General features: G+C 52.6%; 2 protein-coding genes across 2 annotated transcripts; one reads left to right on the top strand and one right to left on the bottom strand.

The window, feature by feature from the left end:
* The first annotated feature begins 5,683 nt into the window (after positions 1-5,683).
* On the top strand, positions 5,684-9,721 carry LOC101758193 (serine/threonine-protein kinase RIPK). The gene is made up of 4 exons (XM_004958236.4): positions 5,684-6,218; positions 7,085-7,220; positions 8,196-8,332; positions 8,802-9,721. The coding sequence occupies exons 1-4, from the start codon at positions 5,829-5,831 to the stop codon at positions 9,456-9,458; spliced, it is 1,320 nt and encodes a 439-aa protein (XP_004958293.1). The 5' UTR covers positions 5,684-5,828; the 3' UTR covers positions 9,459-9,721.
* A 5,905-nt stretch (positions 9,722-15,626) lies between these two features.
* Positions 15,627-16,745, bottom strand: LOC101757381. Its single transcript, XM_004958234.3, has one exon. It carries the CDS (start codon positions 16,571-16,573, stop codon positions 16,079-16,081), a length of 495 nt encoding a protein of 164 aa, XP_004958291.1. The 5' UTR covers positions 16,574-16,745; the 3' UTR covers positions 15,627-16,078.
* Positions 16,746-18,906: the final 2,161 nt, after the last annotated feature.

Raw genomic sequence — 18,906 nt, 5'->3', positions numbered from 1 at the left:
AGGAAAATTGCATGGGATAAGAAGGGGAAGGGAATGGGATAGGGATATATGGATCTATTCCCATACCCGTGTTTGGATTCTTCTTGATTTGGGTTAGGGATATGCCGTGGGACCCACCGGAAATGTAAAATAAAATAGCTAATTTTTCCCCACCGCTCCATCTCACATTTTTCTTCCTATGCCTCCTGCCCGTGCGACGAAGGCAATCAGCGGCTCCCCTGTCTGGCTGTCCGTGCGGAGAGGTGACCGGCGCGGACGGCAGGCGGTAGCCCACGCATCGAGGCGAGCTTCGCCTCCCCGTGCCCGCGCGGAGACGCGAGCGGCCTGTCCGGCGGCCCGCGCGTGCGTGGGGGAGCAGCAGCTCCGCGAGGCCAGCAGGCACGACGCCAGTAGAGGCTCCGGTAGCCGGCAGCCCGCGGGAGCGACGCGAGCGGTAGCTCCGGCGGCAACGTGCGTGTGGCGAGCGGCGGCTCCGGCAGATACGAGGGGAGAAGTAGCTCCGGCGGCCAGGAGGGGCGACGCGAACGGCAGCTCTGGCGGCCGGCTGTCCGCGAGCGCGATGTGAGCAGCGGCTCCAACCTCCGGGGGCCAGCGCGAGCGGTGTGGACGGTAGGCGGCAGCCCAAGCGTCGAGGCGAGCTGCGCCTCCCCGTGCCCGCGCGAGACGCGAGCGGCGTGCGAGGGGAGCAGCACCTCCGGCGGCCAGCGCGATTTCCCGATGGTAACCCACCCCTCCCGTACGGATTAGATCACTGGGAAAAGGTATCCACGTTTCCCTATCCCACTTCCTAGACATTCCCATCCCCTATTTCCCACTTCCCAAACGCCACCTAGAGTGTTTGCATTGGCAAAAAAAATTCTAGGTACTGCAAGAACCTAGCCATCATGTCATTGTAAAATTGCTCAATCCATAATTTGCTAACGACGTGTTTATCGACATATGGGGCTTGCTGCAGCAAGCAAAACAATGCAGGAGAGCAACGACTATTTCGCAGCATGCCAGCATGTATATTGCTGCGTGGTACGGCATGAGGTTGGTCAGGACTCATGACGATATCCTTTGCTCCGTCTTGTTCTTTTGACCCAAGAACTTGAGCTGAGGAGTAAGGATATACCTATTCCTCGTGCGTATCACGGATTAATGCAACGACTCCCAGCGTATTTCAAACTGGAAATCCGTATGAATTATCTGGCCACTGCTCTATTCTAAACAGAAGGGGTCCATGTTTTGCAACTATACAAAAGAAATCGCCCATCTTTCATGGTGTGGCTTGAGTCATGTCAAGCTCAACTCATCTATGCCGGGCCATATTCTTTTTTCCATCAACCTCTCGTGTCAACGCGGCTCGTGTTCCTGCCGCACAACGCAGCTGGAAAGGGAGCCCTGGCCAAGGGAGACGCCAATACAAACATGGGACCATCCCCCTTGCAAATTCCAACCGAGCAATGGGACATGGCACACAAACAAATGCCAAAGGGTTGAAAACCGTGGATCATGTACAGAGGGGAGACAAGATAAGCCAAAGAATCCAAACTAAAGTCATGCTGCATCATAGAGAAGCGACAGCAGAAACACTGCTAAGCTGAACTGTCACTTTTTCAGTCCACCACAAGCTTGTCGAAAAACTCGGCTCCTTGAGCAGAAATATCTAGCTAGGTTTTTTTCATTGAAAAAAAAAAAACTCGGCTCGGCTCAGTTCTGCGAGTCAAGCTAAAGCGTTTTTCTTTCCCTTATTTTCCTATGTTTGTCGTTCTTTTTTCCTTTTTAAAAGTGGGAAAGAGGTGTTACTTGGATATTACTCCGTAGAACTTTTGTCACAAAGGAGTGCCAACAACCACTTATCGGTGTTAATAAACTTGTAGTATTTGGTTGCTAATTATCTTGCCTATGGCTTGAACTCGACGACACCTACCATGACCTCCATGAGGTTGTTGACATGTAGCAGTGTTTGGGAAGTTGGGATCAGATGCTGTTGCTGATCCGATCGATGTCGTGAAAAGATATCAATACACAAAGCAAGCATGCGTTGACATGAAAAGTTTACATTGGCAATTAATAATGACTACATGCCGAAGGATGATGTTGGTGCTAATGGTGTTAGGTTGATTAAATGCATATATTAAAAATGTAAAGCCTCTGCTTTTGACAAAAGCAAGATCAATTATGATTCAATCCCCAGGATAAAATACTAATTGGTATAGAACTAGTCCAAGAGAAAATTTGCGTAGGAGACATCTTGTTCTTGGGTTCAGAATTCAAATGTCAAGTAAGCCGTCTATTGAAGAAGTGAGCACCCCACTTTCCAGTTCAGTGTATGTGCCGGTTGACCAAATCAAGCTAAAGATAATCTCTCATTTAAAAAAGTATAATCAGCCTAGCTATTGAGCGGACTTGTTTGCCTGTAGCCGACAGATTGAAATGCTACAGATCAACTAAGAGATGCCTACACCAACTAATCGCCGGCATTCGTAACACGTATGCGAATTAAGATTCATGTATCAACCCAACAGAGCTGCATATCTACCAGGATATCGAATAACAATCATCACTAAACCTATTCAACTCCCATTTCCCAGCATAAAGAAATCTGATGAGGGATATGTGCTCACGTCGGGGGGCATGAATGAATCCATATTAAATCACAAGTATGTTCAACAAAATCAAGAACCCTAGCTAGCAGCTACATTTTTTTTTCAGGGTCCTTTCTTGTGTCTCTTCAGAAAACAGTAGCCATTGATCTAGAATGTTTAACAGAAAATGACAGATGCTATAAGGGTGTAAATCATATCTTATAACCCTGCGGTTGTACCTGCCAAAGTGCTCATCTTCAAATTAACACAAGAAATTAAAACTAATCAAGCAGCGAGATGTGCACAAGAAGCCCGGTCGCCTCGACCATGTATTACACGCAGTTGGTGACGGGTCGTCGCGTGACACTTGAGCTCTCTTCATGGAAAAAGATGGCGAACCTACCCCGTATCCCTCCCATCACGAGATGGGGTACGGTACCCTGTCGCCGCTCACCTGCAGATGACTGTCATTAGCATGCGTTCTTTACATGTGATCATATTTTCTTTGTGGGTTTCTAGAACGTGTCAATTCGGGAGCTTGTTGGTTTCAACGTCACAGTTTCAGGAGAGGGATTATTTGTCGGGCTTGAGTTAAACTGACTCTTCTTCCTTGTCGAATTGCTATCTCCCGATGACGTGGCCGCAGATCGGTGTCATTGTCAGTCTGACCTTTTGTTATTGCTATTGATGCCGTTGGAACTACATGCACAAGTTGACGTCATTGATCCAATGTACAAGTATGTTCAAGATCAGGGTTTCTTGGAGACGAAACAAAGGGAGGAATTTCTTGTCCGCGGCGATGAGTGAGTTCACTGCGCAACTTGTTACGGCACTGCGCGGTCAACTGTGATGAATGAACAGGTGGGTTCATGATGAAGCTCGATTGATCGCGTGATCGAGTGAGCCGGGTTGTTAGTTTCCTAATCGTCGGAACTAACACAGGCTCGACTCGATCGATGGATGCGCACTGCAGAAGTCAAAAGGATGCCAAGGATTATTTCTCCGCAGGCACGCATCCGAGAGAATGAATGTATGCCCACTTTGCTCCAACTCCACCTGCCGGAGAAAAACAAGTCCATGCTGTTGCAGGTGAAGCGACGACTGGTCGTGCAGCATTGCCTGTGGATATCCTAAAAATACCCACCCTTTTACATGGTCCGAGTTATCAAATTCTCGAAATTTTCTTCCCTGCAAGACGCAACCTGCTGCATGAAAAAACTCTGTAGCCGTTGTTTCAGGGTTTTTATAACCCCAAACCTAACCCCGCCAACGTCGGCGTAGCTAGATCGCGTTTGACGACTGCATCCAAGCAAAGATCGGTATCGATCGATGGCGCAACCATTACTTGCACGTACGGGCATCGCGCCTCGATCGATCACAAATTATTCGCGTACGTCCTATCCTAGGTTTAATTTCTAAAAGTAAACGCCACGGCCGAACTAGTCCGGAGCTGCAGGAAACATGCATGCATGCATCCCCGAGCGAGAAGTTTCCTTGGCAATCGAATCTTTGCCCTGATCGAAGAAGCCGCGTACAGTACAGTACAGTACACCGCTACTGCTGCTGCCTGCTGGGCACACGGCACGCCGTCCCTCTCCCTCCGTCCGACAGACATGGCATGGCGGTGTATCGTATGCCTGCATCGTCACCGCACCGCTAGCAAGCAGCCTGGTGGCCATCACAGGGCAATCGATCCATGCCGGGGAAGCTTCTGTCCCTTTCCCTCTAGAAGAAAAGCAAGTTTGGTTCCCACTCCGATGGCACGCACCGCGCCGAGAGCCGGATGGACGTCTCGGAACCCCGGCCGATAGGCATCGCGAGCCGACGACGCTGACACCGGCCTTTGTCGCCCGCCTCGGTGCATCGCCCCGCGTCATCCGCAAGCATCCCCAGGAAGGAAAGCTCCAAACCGACCAGGAATTTCTCGCGGGGCCCCGGACGCGGACCGACCGACGGGCGCTGATGCCCGATGCTCCCTCCCGCGGTCCTGCGTGCGTGCGTGCGTGTGCTCGAGCCGCTCTCCGTTCCGACGGGCGCGATCAGCTGATCGATGCCTCCGTCGCGGCGCATCACCGAAAGGAGCTCGGTGAGAAACCGAGGACTGCCGATTCGAGCTCAGGCGGTCAGGCCTCAGGCTGAGGGCGCTCCCTGTTTCCCTCGTTTTGCACTGACTACTGAGCGATGCATGGAGGGCATCGAAATTCAGAGCACCGTGCGTTGTGTGGATAGCATGGTACATGCATGGAGAGGGAGAGAGCATCGTGGCCGCCTTTTCGGCGGCGGCCGGCGGCGCGGCGCGCATTCGTCAAATGCGCTTTTTTACGCAAGTTGATCGACCGGGCGTCTTTTTGCCGGACCTGTCGCGGGAGTGCGCGTTCGTTCGGGCGTGTGGCCACGGTGGCCCGGACCGTGTGTTGGTGCCGCACGATCCGTCGAGCAGGACACGGCGCGCACGGGTGATGATCCTAAAGAAAGACCCCCACACCCCGGCGGACGCGTGGGTACAGCCTCGCCACAGATCATACTGTACATCTCGTACGTACCGGCGGTGGTTGGGTTGGTTGATCGCAGCCCTGCTCTGGTGGTGTAAAAACTCCCCTGCCTTGAGCACGGTCCCATCCTTCACCAGAACTACTGCAGTTTTGAACGGATCGGTGATCGATCCGCCAGTTCTTCTTCCATTCCTGTAACTTGACCGAGCTTTGCTTGCATCCCAAATTTCCAATTCCAGACATAACAATCCCGGATGATTAACCAGACACTGCTAATAATCAAACGCATTACCTAATCTCTCGCAACGCAAGTCAGACCCGCGAAGTAGGTAGGGAGGACACCGTACACGTTCCAAAACTCAAACACGGAAACAGGCCCCAAAACTGTCAAGAAACCCGCATTGAAACTCCGCAACAACGACAGCAACGAATTGTATAACCCATTCCGAGCTCACACCGCTCGAACCCACCCCCGACCAACATGATGCCGCCCCGACCAGAGAGCCCCCTCCCCCCGTGGCGCGGCGTGGCTTGGCGCACGGCCCCGCGCCCCCCCGTGTCTATATATCCACCGCGCGCCCCGTCGCAGCACAAACAAACCCCACCACCTCTCCTCTCAGCCTCAAGTCTCCTCCTCCCTCGCGGCTCACGCAACAACTGAGATCGCCGCGGCCTTTTCCTCTCGCTTTTGAGCTGCCTCGCGCGCGGCCGCGGAAACGTACGTGCGCGCTCCGACACCGTTGCTGCGCTCTCCGGCGGTTGGTCGATGAGGACGACGAGGAAGGAGAAGGCGTCGGCGTGGAGGTCGCTGCTGGGCGGCTGCCTCGGCGGCGGAGGAGGAGCGAAGGGGGACAGCAGCAGGCAGCAGCGGAAGGTGCGGCCGGGCGGCGGGCGGCTGTCGTTCACGGACCTGAGTGGCGCGGCGGACCAGGACCTGTCGGTGTCGCTGGTGGGGTCCAACCTCCACGTGTTCAGCGTCGCCGAGCTCAAGGACGCCACGCGCGGCTTCGTCTCCGGCAACTTCCTCGGCGAGGGCGGCTTCGGCCCGGTCTACAAGGGCTTCGTCGCCGACGGCGTCAAGAAGGGGCTCAAGGCGCAGGCCATCGCCGTCAAGCTCTGGGACCCCGAGGGCGCGCAGGGCCACAAGGAGTGGCTGGTACGTGCCCCCTCTCTCTTCTGCGTCCTTCCTCCTCTCATCGATCCCGTACGCCCCGTCTAATCATGCCACGTGTCCTGATTATCACTCCGCGCGCAATGATTAGCAAGCTACCCGCAATTGAGATTCTAGCTAGTACTTGTACTCCGCCTTCTAGATCGACAGCATAGCTTCCTTACAAGAGTCGTAGTCTCCAAAAGATTTTGTCTACATAAAAAAAAAAGGGACTCCCGGTCGTCTGAAGCTTTCTTGTAGTAAAAGAGTGATCTTGTGGTGAGCCGAAGCTAGCCGGTCAGTTCCCTTACAAGGATCACTAAGCCCAATCTTTATGGCAACCATCAAGCCAGTTCATGGCATGACATCTGGTGCAACTGCAGCCTTGAGTAACCACATTTTAGATAAAGTACAGTTCGATATTCCGTTGAGTAACCCCATAGAAAACCCAAATCTTTAATTCAAGATAGCCAGCAGGAGTAGTTTGCTTCCAGATGAAGAAGAATTACATCATAATAAATCTCAAGGAAGCAACATGTTATAATCAATCTAATCTAATACAATTCCTAGGATATCAAGGTTAGTTCAATATATTGATTTCTACTAGTATAATTTACTAAAAAAATAGGTTTGAAATAGTATCGCGCATGTCACGACATGATTGGCCGCGCGGGGGCTTGGAAATATCTCGGCGGGCAATGAGACGCGGACATGTGTGGCGGAAGCCAGCACCGAGGGGTGCGGGTGGTTGAGCGATCGCGACGGTTCGTCCGGGTTCCGGCGGCACCCGCGCGCGCATAATCTCGATGGGGCAAACGAAAATATGGACGCGGGCACGGTGATCCTGACGTGTTTTTCGTTGTTGGGCGCAGGCGGAGGTGATCTTCCTGGGGCAGCTCCGGCACCCAAACCTGGTGAAGCTGGTCGGCTACTGCTGCGAGGACGAGCACCGCCTGCTCGTCTACGAGTACATGGAGCACGGCAGCCTCGAGAACCACCTCTTCAAACGTGAGTACACTCTCCATCGATCTCTATAACCATGCCACTAATAGTAACCGATTAGTACTAGTTGCTCGAGCTTAATACCTCGCTGAAATGCCAAATTGCCATCGCTGATTTTGGACGACGATAGATTCGAACCGCCGCAATGCCGGCTGCAGTAAATCCAGTGATGATGTGAGACGAGGTTGACAAGTCTCGTCAGTGTTGACTTGGCATGGTTAGCAGGAAAATTGGGTTCTTACCTAACCTAACCATTCAGCTCACAAAATCAGGGGAATTATTGGGGAAGAAAACAAAGCTTTATTTCAAGTTGGTGATTGCGGAAAATTTCAAATCGTTTTAGTAGATGTATATTCATTTCATGGTGGACTGGGTTTCCTCCCTTCCTTCAACCACCTTCCAAGCTTTCCGAGTTCGATCTGACCAAATGCAAGAAGCATGGCAATTCGCATTGTTATTATTGAATTTGCCGCATGCGGAACTGAGCATTCGTGCTGGGCTGCTAGCTTGCACAACACACCGCATAGAGACAGAGTTCAGAGGTCAAAGGCTAGTGAGGTCACGTATAGTTGCTAGATCAATGTCGAACGCTGATTGATCTGTTCTTGGTCATAAGGAAATCGCCCAACGCGTTGACTGGATCCATCCCTACGTTGTCATATACATGTAGTTCTAGATAACCTATGTAGAAAAACAAATCAAAATTCTAGAGACCCGGCGATAAGCTCGTCTACTACTGGCAACCACTATTCTTTTCCTGAAACCCTTGTGCAATAATACTGATAGGCCCATCCTGTCTGAATGTCTGATGATGCATGCAGAACAATAAACTTTCATTGTAGCTTGAGATCTATTTTTTTTTCATTTGTTGTATTGGCCAATCTGAGAATATAATCGGCAACTCTTCTACCTAGTTCATTTAAAAAAAAAGAAAGATCAAGTTGTGAAGATCCTACTGAATTTTCTGTGATATCTCTGCAGAGATTCCTGCCGTGCTGCCATGGTCAACCCGACTAAACATTGCAGTAGGCGCCGCGAAGGGTTTGGCGTTCCTCCACGACGCAGAGAAGCCGGTGATCTACCGTGACTTCAAGGCCTCCAACATCTTGCTCGATTCGGTGAGTTGTTTGTGCAACTTGACATGTCATCTTTGATGAACTACTTTTGCGTACACGGTGTCAGGCCGTGCGTCATACGTTGTTGGACTAGTATCTAGCAGTAAACAACACAAGAGCTTTTCAATGGAGTACTGTAGTAGGTTCAGACTTCAGAGATTTCTCTGATTCAGACATTCAGTGTTCTAGACTCTAGAGCTTGAAACCGCAAGTCAAGCTCTAAAATGACTGAGCTATCTGATAATTTCCATATTAAAAAATGATCACTAATCGCATGTGTCAATACCTAGTCTATAATGTCGTGCCGCTTTATTTTATCCAATTGGTAGAGAAAATACAAAAATAAAAAGGAAAACATAGCACTGTGGACTAATATAATGGTCAGGGCCTCAGATGGGCCTAAAAAGGCCTACATAGGTCAGCAACAATGAGATGCCAAATCGCTGACGACGAACTCGATCCATATGTGCAGAACTACAAGGCGAAGCTGTCAGACTTTGGGCTTGCCAAGGACGGCCCGGAGGGCGACGACACCCACGTGTCGACGCGCGTGATGGGCACGCACGGCTACGCGGCGCCGGAGTACATCATGACGGGCCACCTGACGGCGAAGAGCGACGTGTACAGCTTCGGCGTGGTGCTGCTGGAGATCCTGACGGGCCGGCGGTCGGTGGACAAGACGCGGCCCAGCCGGGAGCAGAACCTGGTGGACTACGCGCGGCCGTGCCTCAAGGACCCGCTCAAGCTGGCCCGGATCATGGACCCGGCCATGGAGGGCCAGTACTCGGCGCAGGCGGCCCAGAGCGCGGCCCTCGTCGCGTACCGGTGCCTCAGCGGCAGCCCCAAGAACCGGCCGGACATGTCCGCCGTCGTCGAGGCCCTGGAGCCACTGCTCAGCCTCAAGGACGACGTGCCCCTGGGGCCAGTGGGACCAGTTGGCCCGGTGGTGCTTTTCGTGGCGGCGACGGAGACGCCGGCGGCGGCGGAGGAGAAGAAGGAGCGGACGCCGAGGAAGGACGTCCGCCGGCGCAGGCCCATGTCGCCGAAGGCGAGCCCCAGGAAGCGCGGCGGCGCCGGCCAGAAGGAGGAGTTCTGGGTGTGGCACCTGCCGGCCGAGCAGAAGGCGTGACACGTCGACCGTGCTCGAGCCGTTTGTGTGCAGTGCATGCGTGTGTGTACATATGAGATGGCGAGGTGATATTGGTTAGGATTATATGCATCCCTGTAAATTTCATTGGGTTTTTATTTTCTTTTCTGTTGTTACAGTGAGATGCAGAGTGTGGCTCAAAACTAGAGCAATTTATACACCGGAAGCTTTCTGTTCTCTACACATGTATGCTTGTCTTCAGACGAAGCTGCAAAAGAATTGCACAAAAACATGTGTGCAGGCCATGGGCATGTGACAAGAGGGTACAATTCTTGAGCAGTGATTGGCATCCTCCGTTCTATTTCGCTCTGTATATTGCAATTTGTTGACTAACAAGAAAAAGAGTACAAAATGAATCTTTGTCCTGAAGATGTGATGCCTTATGGATGTGATCGCTTGGAACAATACTTTTACATCAACATAGAGAAGAAACAGCTTAGTTTGGATAAATGAACCGAATTATAAAGATTTGAGTTCAATTCCCCATTTCAATATCCAAATGAACAATTTTCAGATCTGCTGTAGTTATCCGGACGGATGACGTGCTTCAGCTCTTGAATTCTGACTTTGCTGTTGATAAGCCTATCGCTGAAATCAGCGAGCGGGGAATGCGCCCAGTGTCCAGCACCAAGTCGTCTCACGCGTCGCTGTCCGGCGCTCGCTCGCAGCCGGCGACCCGGCACGGCGCCGACGTCCGAACGCCATTGGCCTCGTCTGGCCTGCAGTCGGCACCCATGCAGAAGCCTCTTCCTGCATCGCGTCACGATCGCTTCGCCCTTAAATAAAGCCCCGCGCTCCGATCCCCTGCAGACCGCACCCAGACATGCACGCACTGTGACCTTGTGATCCGGCCGCCGGAATGGATGGTGCTACCTCTGGAGGATCGTCTTCTTGTTCCCGCGGTGGCAGGGAGATGGCGCTCCAACAGCTGCAGCTGCTGCCTTGGCTTGAGGGTGGGGTGAAGGCCGTCGCGGCGGATGGCGGCCATGACGACGACCTTGCCGGTTCATCAGCGGCGGGGGCGGCGAAGACAGGGAAGCGGCGGTCGGCTGCTCATGCCGGCATCGCGCGCGGCATGAAGGTGTTCTTGAGCGGGGTGGTGGAGATGATCGGGAAGAGGTTCGAGTGCTCGGTCCCGGCGGCCAAGTTCGGCCATGTCGCCTACATCAGATGAAGCTACCTGTTTGTCTGAACATGGCGCCCTCATCATGATCTGCTACCACTTGATGTCAGTTGACCTGTCAGTTTTGCCATGGATACCCTACTCTTTTGGTCAAGCTAGCTACAGTTGTAGGTATAAGTGCTTGCTTTGTGGAGTTCATGTTTCATTTCTGATGACTTGTACATAATCTTTTCATCTTTTGTCTGTAGTATACCCTTGGTTAACTGATAGCATATACAAAGCCAGGTAAGAAGTAGCTGGATCTCTTACAGCACTCCAGAACGTTTTGCTGGATCGCCCTGTTTACTTTCCAAACTCTCCGTAACCTGCTTTCAGGCTTGCGGCAGTGCAGTTATCTTGGATGGCAGTTGACTAGTTCCATCTATGTTACAGTGTGAGTACTGTACCTTCTCTATCTCTCTGGGAAAGCTTTGAACTGATAAACTTCGACATGTGGCAATTGATGCGAAGAATAAGAACCGTTCAATTATTCTGCGAAGAATAAGAGAGATTTCCCGGCACTGATGCGAAGAGTGAGGAGCACAAGGTTCCTTTCATGTTCCTGCACTGCACGTCTGCACCTCATGACGGCGCGCTCCCTGCTGGCCACTGCCCACTACCACGCCAACGCCAAGGTCACAGACCGGCAATGGTACAGCACTGCCAGTACAATGATCGATCATCTATTGCGCCACGTCACATCACGATCACATCCTGTCCGTCTGACCGATGACTCACATGCGTCGTTCGCTGTGGCACGTGCTGCCACGCTACTCCGAGTAGCAGTGTAGGGTGTAGCACGTACGCACACGCTGTCACGGTGTCACCTGACCTGGGCACAAGCCCAAGCTGAAGGACCGGCATGGCGGCCTCAGCCTCACACGTGTGCCCCTCTTCTCCGGCAGGCAGTGGCAGCTGCATTTCGAAGACGCAGCACCCTCCTGGCCTTTCTCTCTCTCTCTTTTTTCTTGGCACGAGCTGCGGTGATTATCTGATTGATGGATGGATGATGATGCGCTCTATTTCCTAGGCAGGCCAAGCCCCGATTCCCTCTCGGCCGGACAAGATGCGCTGCGCGCAGCCGCCTCAATTATTGGCTCGCTTTCTGCTTGTTCTCGTTGGCCCACGCACGCCACGCCGTGGTGCGGCAAGGCATCGGAATTTTCAAAAGTGTTTGTCTCGTCCTGCTCCCCTCGGGCTCAAACCTTTCCAGGTTGATCCTCGCTTCGTCCGCATCGCGCGGAGACGATCAGGACGGGCTCTACGGACTTGGCCATTTACTTTCTTGTGGCTGCAGTTATCGCCGGAGTCCCTCAAGTGCTACCGCTGCAGCCTGCAGAGAGAGATCTAGAAGCGTCCTGGAGGTTCTATTCTTATCTAGCCCCAATTATTGGCATGCACGGCTCGCCCCGCTGCGCCACGACGGTCGACGGGTGGGTGAGCAGCGGATGGATCGGTCGCCGACTCGCCGCAACGGTTGCGGTCACCAAACAGGGCGCCCGATGCGCACGCCTAGCTCCCAACCTCACTGAAAGGCACCCGTCCCCTCTGCATGTTTTCGTGTAGTAGGCGCCGAGTGGTTAAATGTGAACCCCAATCCCTGTAACCAAATTCCGAACGGCCGCTCAGGCAGCACAGCCGTGCTGTCGTCTTGGAAAGGGGCCTCGAGCTCCGATTCAGAATCCTATTGCAGCAGGAGCAGTGAGAAGCGGCTGCACATGCTGGAGAGCCTCGCCAGTTGATCGGAAACCTACTCTGGAGAGACGGCGATTGGCCCGGGCTCCGGGACAGCAGGAGGCGGCACCACCAATGATTTGTTGTCCGAGACGACCGCGCCAGGGCCCCAACGCACGGCTACTGATCCCAGCGACCGCGGAAAGGGACAGGCGACCGGGAAGATCGCCGGAGCCGGAGCCTAGACGGCTAGAGAATGGGGCCTCGGCGATGGCTCAGGAAACCCGTGAGGTGAGTCGGGGACATTTTGCTGGGACCGGACGACGGAAGGAGCACGTATGCTGCCGGCTGGTGCGTGAGCAGCAGGCAGCCGTAGCACGTAGCTCACTGTTTGACCTTGTTTGACACGTTGGTTCTGCAGGAGTAGACGCTAGTGGCTCCCCGGCAACTGTGGCAGTGGTCTACTTGTCTCCTAGCTTCCTCGCGGGTTACTAGTACACATCAGTGTGGATTACAGGGGTACGTACGTACTTGATTGCTACCACTCGTCTACTCCAAACCAAACGAAGCACGTGCTTGTGCTCCATGCGACCATGCCTCCATGAGTAGAACGTAGAAGTACACCACCGTAATCCGTAAGAATTTTTTTTTAAATGAACCGGCAGGATAGCTGTCCGCTATATATTAAAAAGGAGAAAAGGCTAGAAAGCTAAGACACTACAAGAGTTACGCAGAACAAAAATTGCATTATTTACAAGACTGCAATGTTTAACTCCCGCATTGATCCAATTAACTGTTTCGTCCTTTTGATTCTAGAGGTCACCACTGATAGGGTGCCTCCACACGGTTAAAAATACACACGTTTCACTCCTTCCATACTTACCAACCAATCAAAATGATAATGATCTCAAGCCCTTATGGGACAAACCTGGGGTCACTGCTCTGGCCATCCTCCACTCGTGGACCGAAAAAGATCGCTCCCAGCTTCCTGGGTTAATGTCCGGCACCGCCGACTACGAAGCCATATGCGCCCAGACGTGTCTTGTGTATCTACACTCAAAATACAGATGGTTTCCTATCTCTATCACCTGGCGGTAAAGTACACAAGCCGGATTGTGTTGCCACCCTCTAGAGCTTAACCTGTCCGCTGTCTAAAATCTATCTTGCATTGCTAGCCATGTAAAAAAATTACACTTGGGAGGGACCCAAACCCGACCAAATAATCTTGTTAAAATTTGTACTGGTGGCTCCCAAAAATTGCGCATGATAAGCTGAGCTCGCGGAGTATTTTGATTTGGTGAGCTTCCACTCAATCTCATTCTGGGTATCCTGTCTCAGGTTAGTCTGCTGCACCAAAGCCCAGAGCTGCATATATTCAGTGAATAAGCTGCCACTGAAAGTTGGATGTTGAAGGTTGAGGTCTCTGATCCACGCATTCCGGTGGAGGGTCTCATTTAACGTTCTGTTTTTCTTCATGGAGATTTTGTAGACGGAAGGAGCCACTCCCTTGGCCTAAGACCATTCAGCCAGGCGCTATCCCAGAAGGAGATTCTCGCACCACTACCAACGGTGATCGTGGTTGCCGCTGCGAACAGCAAACGGTCAGTGTTGTTGCCAGGTCTTATCCACCAGGGGTTGAAAGTCAACCCGGCGAAGTCATGTCGTGGTCAGTGGCAGGCCGAGGTACTTAATCAGGAAATGAGTCTTTTTTGCCGGTAAATCTGAGGTGGTGTCGTCGACGTCGTATGCTGAGCAACAGATTGGAACTACCGTGGATTTTTGGAAATTTGTGTTTAGCCCAGTAGCTTGACCGAACAGGGTGAGGAGGTCAGCTAATGCGGTCACCTCTAGTTTTGCCGGTTTGATGAAGAGTGCCGCGTCCTCGGCGTACATTGAGATTCGAATGGCTGGTGTTCGTCCTCTCATTTTGCTAAGAATCCCTCTATCCGTCGCCAGCTGGAGCAGTCTTTGCAAGGGATGAATGGCAATTAAAAACAGCAGCGGTGACAATGGGTCACCCTGGCGTAATCCTCGCCCATGACGGATTGGCTGGTTAGGAACTCCATTTAGCAGGACACGTGAACATGATGTTCTCAGCAGGGAAGCTGTCATCTCACGCCATCTGGTTGGAAATCCCAAATGTTGCAAAAGCGAGAGCAAATAATCCCAATGCACCGAGTCAAATGAAATTAGCTTAATTGGTTTGTGGCATGCGTTATAAACTTATTATGGTCGAGATGCTCGAGCATTTTCTTTTTCTCGAATTGTATAGTGACTTGCCCGTATCATTGTATTGCCATTCAGATCATGATTCGGTAAAAAGGAAAGATGGCAAATATTCGCCGCCATGGACTATTCCGTCCCTCTTGTTCTGGTTGTTATGGATTCTCAGTCCACATCATCTAGGGGGGCCACGCTGATGTGGATCCATCCAAGCATGTCACCATATGTAGGGAACTAAATCATGGTCATCAAACTCACTTTCAGTACCTTCACTGTTACCACGCAGGAGTGATAAGATTAGAGCAAAAGATTCTCGTCTTACCGCAAATTTATCACGCGACAAAAAAATAATCATGGTGCTTTAATGGTAAGCTCCACGATTGCACGGACTCAGAAGCAGTAATGGAGGTCGAGGAATGGCTAGAGATGCATTCATTCTACAAAACGTGTAGAAGGAAGGATCCGCGGCAATACACGACGGGATGTCGACGAATCCGGCGCCTTTTCGTAACGAGGATGACACTATGATTACGAGTAGGGTTTAGATGGGCGCCCACGACGACTGACCCAGGAGGCCAGGACACCACGATTACGATCCCCAAGTCTTCCTAATGAAATGCTAGTCGTCTCGACACGTCGACAACTCCGTAGCACGAACATTCGGCCTCCGGCAACGCCGCTAATTCCGACAGATTAGCCGCTAATTAAACCAAAAGATTTCTCTCTCGGGGAAAAAAAACTGACTAGAAGATCTTTTCAGGAGGAACGATCGAGATGGCAGTGGATGGAGCACTGCAGCACGGACACGGACGGATTGGTGACAGCACGGACATGGAGGCTGCCGCAAGGCAGCTAGCGAGACGCGCGATGCACGGACGGCGATTGATGCGGCATCAACGTCAGAGGAGCTCGCCCGCGTGTACCATGCGCGGCGAAAAACTACTCGTATGTCGCTGTGCTCTCGTGCCTAGCCAATGGGATGAACTGATCGCTTGCTCCTCCAAATGCATCCAGCCGTCCGAAGACTCAGAAATGGCCTGCCATCACAAACCATTCTGAATCGAGAGTGGAAACAAGGCATGACTTGCACGTACAAGCAAACAGTGCATTATCGTGTTTCATATCGATACATCACATTTAGTCATTTACATGAGTGCAGAGCATGTTTATTTTTACAAGAACAGAGCTCAGCGGAAGCACAACAAGCGCGGAAGCAGAAACACAAATCATACCGTTCGAAAAACAGAAGAAAGCAGAAAACATTCAGAACCCAGGAATGTACATTCACTGATCCATACCTGAGAAAAACGTGGAATTACTTCCATTTCTCATATAGTTTGTGGCTCTTCCCCATATATACACATGTTTATTGAGCTTGGATTCTACTAACTGCGGGTAGCTAGAGAAAGGTAAAAAGCATGGCAGAAAATTACAGTGCGTTGCAAAAGACGATGAAAAACGGGAGCTACAAGAGACTACCATTCCTTGATGTTTTTCACTCTTTTGGTTCTCAGCATCTTCAATTCTTCATTCTTAGCTTTTATCATTCGACGAGGGCGGCGAAGCAGCTCCCCGTCCTTGCCAGCGAGCTCCCGGCGCCCCCGGCGGTGGCGACGGCCGCGACGGAGGACGCGATGGTGGGGAGCGGGTCGCGCCTCGGGCTGCTGGGAGTGGAGCGCGCCCTCCTCGGCGCCGGCGGGTGCGGCGGGGACCCCAGCCTGCGGCGCAGGAGCAGGCGCAGAGCGGCGATGAGGTCGTCGGGGCTCCCCGCTGGGGACGGCGGCGCCGAGCCCCGGCGGCAGACGCAGGCGTGGCGGTCCAGCGCCTCGGCGGGGGAGATGGGCGGGGTCGCGCGGCCGAGCTCCTCGCCGACCGCGTCCCCGCACAGGCCGCAGATCCACCGGCCCCCGTACCGCGCCCGCACCCCCGCGATGTACGGCGCCGTGCACTCCTCCGTGAAGCCGCAGCACTCGCACGCCACCTCCTCCTCTTCCTCCACTTCAGCTATCATCTCCCTCTCCATGTCCTCCGCTCCCATCCCCAGCTCGATCTCAGAGAACGCGCACCTCGCGGCAGATCGCCGGCGGGTCCTCCCCCTCAGCGGCTTCCCGGTCGTGGCCGTGGGCGCCTCGGCCTCCGCCCGCTTCCATCCAGGTCCGCGTCCCCCCCCCTCTTTCTCCGTTGATCAGCAGCGCGTGATCGGCGATGCCCACGCGGCCTTTTAACAGGAGAAGGAACGCTGGCGAGGCCCACGCGGGGGCGTGAATTATGGAGCGGGGCCCACCCCACCCCGCCACGTAGGACGCGGTCCGGGTGGCCAGCTGTCGGCCGCCAAGTGGGCCGCGGAGGCCGCTTCCTCCCTTCGCCCGTTTGCCGTGTGGTGCGCGTGACCGGCTGACGTCACGTCTTGGCCGCGGCCGTTTCGTGCGCCTGGGGTTTGCTTGTCCGACGAAATCACGGCACTAGCTCAATGGTCTTATCCGCTGTTTATTTTATTTTAAGAACACCGTATTGCTAGTATTTTCAATGACATTATTCGACAGATCAAGTACGAGTCAAGTAGCCTATACACGGCCATACACGTAACGGTTTCGATCGGCGATTGGGTGAGAAACTGAGAAAAGTTGTCGTGGGACATGAAACACATTTTCTTATAGGGAGAAAATTGCCATGCGCTCCGTTCTGCTGCGAATAAAGGAACGGGCAACGAAAGCGAGGCCAGTTCGCAAAGTGGCCCGCCCCTGTTGGCAAAGCGCGGCCAGCCGTCGGCCGTTGCTTCCAAGGAAGAAGAAGTCGGCACGCCCACACAGCGTCGTTTACACACCATATCGCATTATTGATTGATCTTGCGAGCTGTGGTTCCTTCCCGTGATCATTTCGACTCGTGCAACACGTAGTACGCAACAGGGAGCAGGTGACGTCGCGTCCGCACGAGTAGCACGTAGCACTCCGCAAGAACACGGGGGTAAAGTGGTGGAACGAACGTGCGGACGCGGACAGCCGGCGCCCCAAGCGTAAACAGCGGAACCGGCCGGCGGGGTCTAGGACTTTTTTTTTTTACTTTTTCTTTCTTTCTTTCTCTTTTTTTATTATCGGGAGGCCACGCCACGCTCCGTACGCTGTGGCTGGGCGGCGCTGCGGGAACTGGCCCGGCGCCCCGGCCGTCCCGAGCTCCCGGCGCCAGCTTGGGTGGGCGGCTGCGGTGGCGTGTGCCCCATCGGCACGGAGTACGGACGGCTCGCCGACCACGCGCGGGACGGGGGCAGGTCGGTTGGGAGCCTGGGAACGGTTCGTGCGTGCGTGCTCCCGAGGCGTTGGGCGGTGCGGAGGGAAGCGGTCAACCAGCCTGAAGACGTCGCGAACTCGCGCCGCTCGTGCGCGGGCAGGCGCAGGCGAAGAAGTCGAAGAGGCTCCGATAACTCTGGCTTGGCCCATCATCATGGAAAGCTGACGCGCTAGTGCTTATTCGACTTGGCCCAGTTGAAAGGCAGCACCACAAAACATTGCAGCCCAAAAGCGTAGCGACAGCTTTGCTGCTCCGGCTTACTTCACTTCAGTGTGCGGGAGTTTTTTTTTATTTTAGTATTTTGCAAAAATATATGGCCTAACAAAAAATTGCAAATATATACCTATACCGCCATTTGAAACGGCGGAAGTAAGCTACCGCAAGTTGAACCGGCGGTAAGTTCCCTCCTCTGAGCAGTACACTTTCAAAAAAATCATAACTAATTCATTCATATGAAATTGGATGGAAATCATAACTAATTCATATGAACTCGGATGAAGATAAACTTTATATGTAAATTGTAGATCTCAAAGAGATCTACAACTTCGTAGTTCAAACTTTATTTTTATTTGATATCATCTTGATGCTCAAATAATCGACACAAGTTCCAGATCTAAAATTCAAATTTTAATACGTGGAAACACCGAAACGAGGTGGTGTTCACGAACGAGAGCCCGAGCCCTGCGGCGAATCGTCACCAACTGCAGACGCGACTGCCATCTGTGGATTTGCCACTTCCCCTCCAAACACAAGAGTGTGGTCGACATCCCCTCCCCCCCTAACTCTAGCCTAAGGGCAACATATTCTGTAAGGGGCCTCTCTCCATTCATTACCGGCTTCTGCCGGCATCAGTGGTATACTCATCCCATCCGTTGTTCCTCTCAGAAAAAAAAAAGTTTATGTCAGAACTTGTGTGTTCATTATCGTTCGCAATACTTGTTGCCTTATAATATACCTCTGGAGCCTTAGCTTGAAGCCTTCGTTGGAACTACTTTTTATATCTTCACTAGAGAGTAGAAATAGGAACACTGAAAACCCTTGTATTTGAGGGGGAAAAGAAGGAACACTCTTGTTTTGTTTGTTTC

Source organism: Setaria italica, chromosome II (genome assembly GCF_000263155.2).
Source record: "Setaria italica strain Yugu1 chromosome II, Setaria_italica_v2.0, whole genome shotgun sequence".
NCBI classification, from domain to species: Eukaryota; Viridiplantae; Streptophyta; class Magnoliopsida; order Poales; family Poaceae; genus Setaria; species Setaria italica.
Note: the sequence above shows the minus strand (reverse complement) of the source record. Positions and strands in the feature narration are given on the sequence as shown.

Bases quoted from the DNA above. Each gene is read 5' to 3' on its own strand.
- LOC101758193 (XM_004958236.4), top strand. From the start codon at position 5,829: ATGAGGACGACGAGGAAGGAGAAGGCGTCGGCGTGGAGGTCGCTGCTG. The intron at 7,221-8,195 runs GTGAGTACACTC...ATATCTCTGCAG, and splicing joins CGAGAACCACCTCTTCAAAC to AGATTCCTGCCGTGCTGCCA. The intron at 8,333-8,801 runs GTGAGTTGTTTG...CCATATGTGCAG, and splicing joins CCAACATCTTGCTCGATTCG to AACTACAAGGCGAAGCTGTC.
- LOC101757381 (XM_004958234.3), bottom strand. From the start codon at position 16,573: ATGGGAGCGGAGGACATGGAGAGGGAGATGATAGCTGAAGTGGAGGAA.